Raw genomic sequence first — 1456 nt, 5'->3', positions numbered from 1 at the left:
AGAGAGAGAGAGAGAGAGAGAGAGAGAGAGAGGTTAATGCTGTATGATTTGAAAACCGTACAAAAAACAATAAATACGAAATTGTCTTTTCGAAGGCGAAGAGGAAGGTCTAATGACTTCAGAAAAGACATATTTAGGCCTAGCTGAGCGTCAAATTCACAAAAACAATGGAACAATTTTCATTTCTGACTTTCTCTTTTCTTCTTTACCCCTGTCCAGGAGGAGGCAGCGAGAATACAGAGGACTTGCGTCGCTAATGTGCCCTCAGGTCTCCGGGAACTTCTAGAGGTAAGCCCTTCTCACAATGAATACTTGTCCTTTTTTCTTGAGGTAAAAAAGAAGAGCCCTCAAACAACTTATTTCAGTTTTTCAGTTAAAATAGAGGTTTTACGGCGCTCGCAACTGCATAAGGTCATATGAGCGCCAGAAGATTAGAGGTGTTGCAAGAGAGTAACAAACATAAAAAAAGAAGAAGGGGAGATAAGGACGATAGGTGTTTCATAGGAAAGAAAAATCAAACCACACCAGAGCACCCGCCAACCACCAAACAACTTGTTTTGTCAAACGTCTTTTTCAAAATTCATTTGAAAGAGCACTGTTTACAGGCATGCATTCCTCTCCATTCGAAAAAAACAACAATTTAACTCTTTTAGAAGGCTAGTTCTTCCAACAATACCATCCTAGTCTCCTGACGGACATAGGGCCTTGCTAATTGTACGGCACTCATCGTTATCATTCACACATTTCGTCTCTACCGATAGCCAAATATCTACTTGCCCATGAACAATGGTTTTTGGAGAAAAAAAAACCTATTTCATTTGAGTAAAGAGAAGCACGTCAACATAATAAGGGTCATTTTGTGCTAGGAAAAAGTAAGACAGACAGACTGAAAAAGCAGAAGGAAAGTAAAGAAGTAGGACATAACTAGTGGCGTCGCATTTCACCCGCGTGGGCAGTGTAAATTAGCGGAAAGTACTTTACGAAATACACAACGGAGAAATCGACACAAATGAGTCCGAAAATATAACTTTCCTTTTGTAAGTCTAACGATTCACGGGTGTCTTCAAAACACACTTAGAGCATTTGAACATCATAATCATCCCCACCGCAACCACACCGTTAAATACAAATCTACAACAGCAGTACAAGCTGTTCAACTGTTTTAAAAGTTCAGGAAGTAAAATTCCTCGGGGGGAGGGGAGAGAGAGAGAGAGAGAGAGAGAGAGAGAGAGAGAGAGAGAGAGACTCAGTTGGATTCAGAAAAACAACCTCCCAGCATCCACTGTCCTAAAATGCGTGGCATGTGATAATAGATTGTGATGATATCTAAAAAAGGAATTACGTCGTGGCTCTCGAGACAAATGGAGAAGAGATTTCACATCTGCTGTTTAGCAGCCCCAATCAAGCGATAAAATCATTACATGATGGACTGCAATATAATGTCGACTCCACCCCC

At 40.7% G+C, this 1456-nt stretch overlaps 2 protein-coding genes across 14 annotated transcripts in view; one reads left to right on the top strand and one right to left on the bottom strand.

Moving 5' to 3' along the window:
• LOC101861716 (RUN and FYVE domain-containing protein 2) overlaps window positions 1-1456 on the bottom strand; it is a 128288-nt gene that overhangs the window by 69747 nt on the left and 57085 nt on the right. The window lies entirely within an intron of this gene.
• Window positions 1-1456, top strand: part of GnRH (preprogonadotropin-releasing hormone-like protein) — a 16116-nt gene that overhangs the window by 11466 nt on the left and 3194 nt on the right. Inside the window, 1 exon segment of the mRNA NM_001204553.1 lies at window positions 220-288. Coding sequence (NP_001191482.1) covers window positions 220-288 — 69 coding nt within the window.

The sequence above is a fragment of the Aplysia californica genome, unplaced genomic scaffold (genome assembly GCF_000002075.1).
Source record: "Aplysia californica isolate F4 #8 unplaced genomic scaffold, AplCal3.0 scaffold00047, whole genome shotgun sequence".
In the NCBI taxonomy this organism is placed as follows: Eukaryota; Metazoa; Mollusca; class Gastropoda; order Aplysiida; family Aplysiidae; genus Aplysia; species Aplysia californica.
This window is presented reverse-complemented; position numbering and strand designations above follow the sequence as displayed.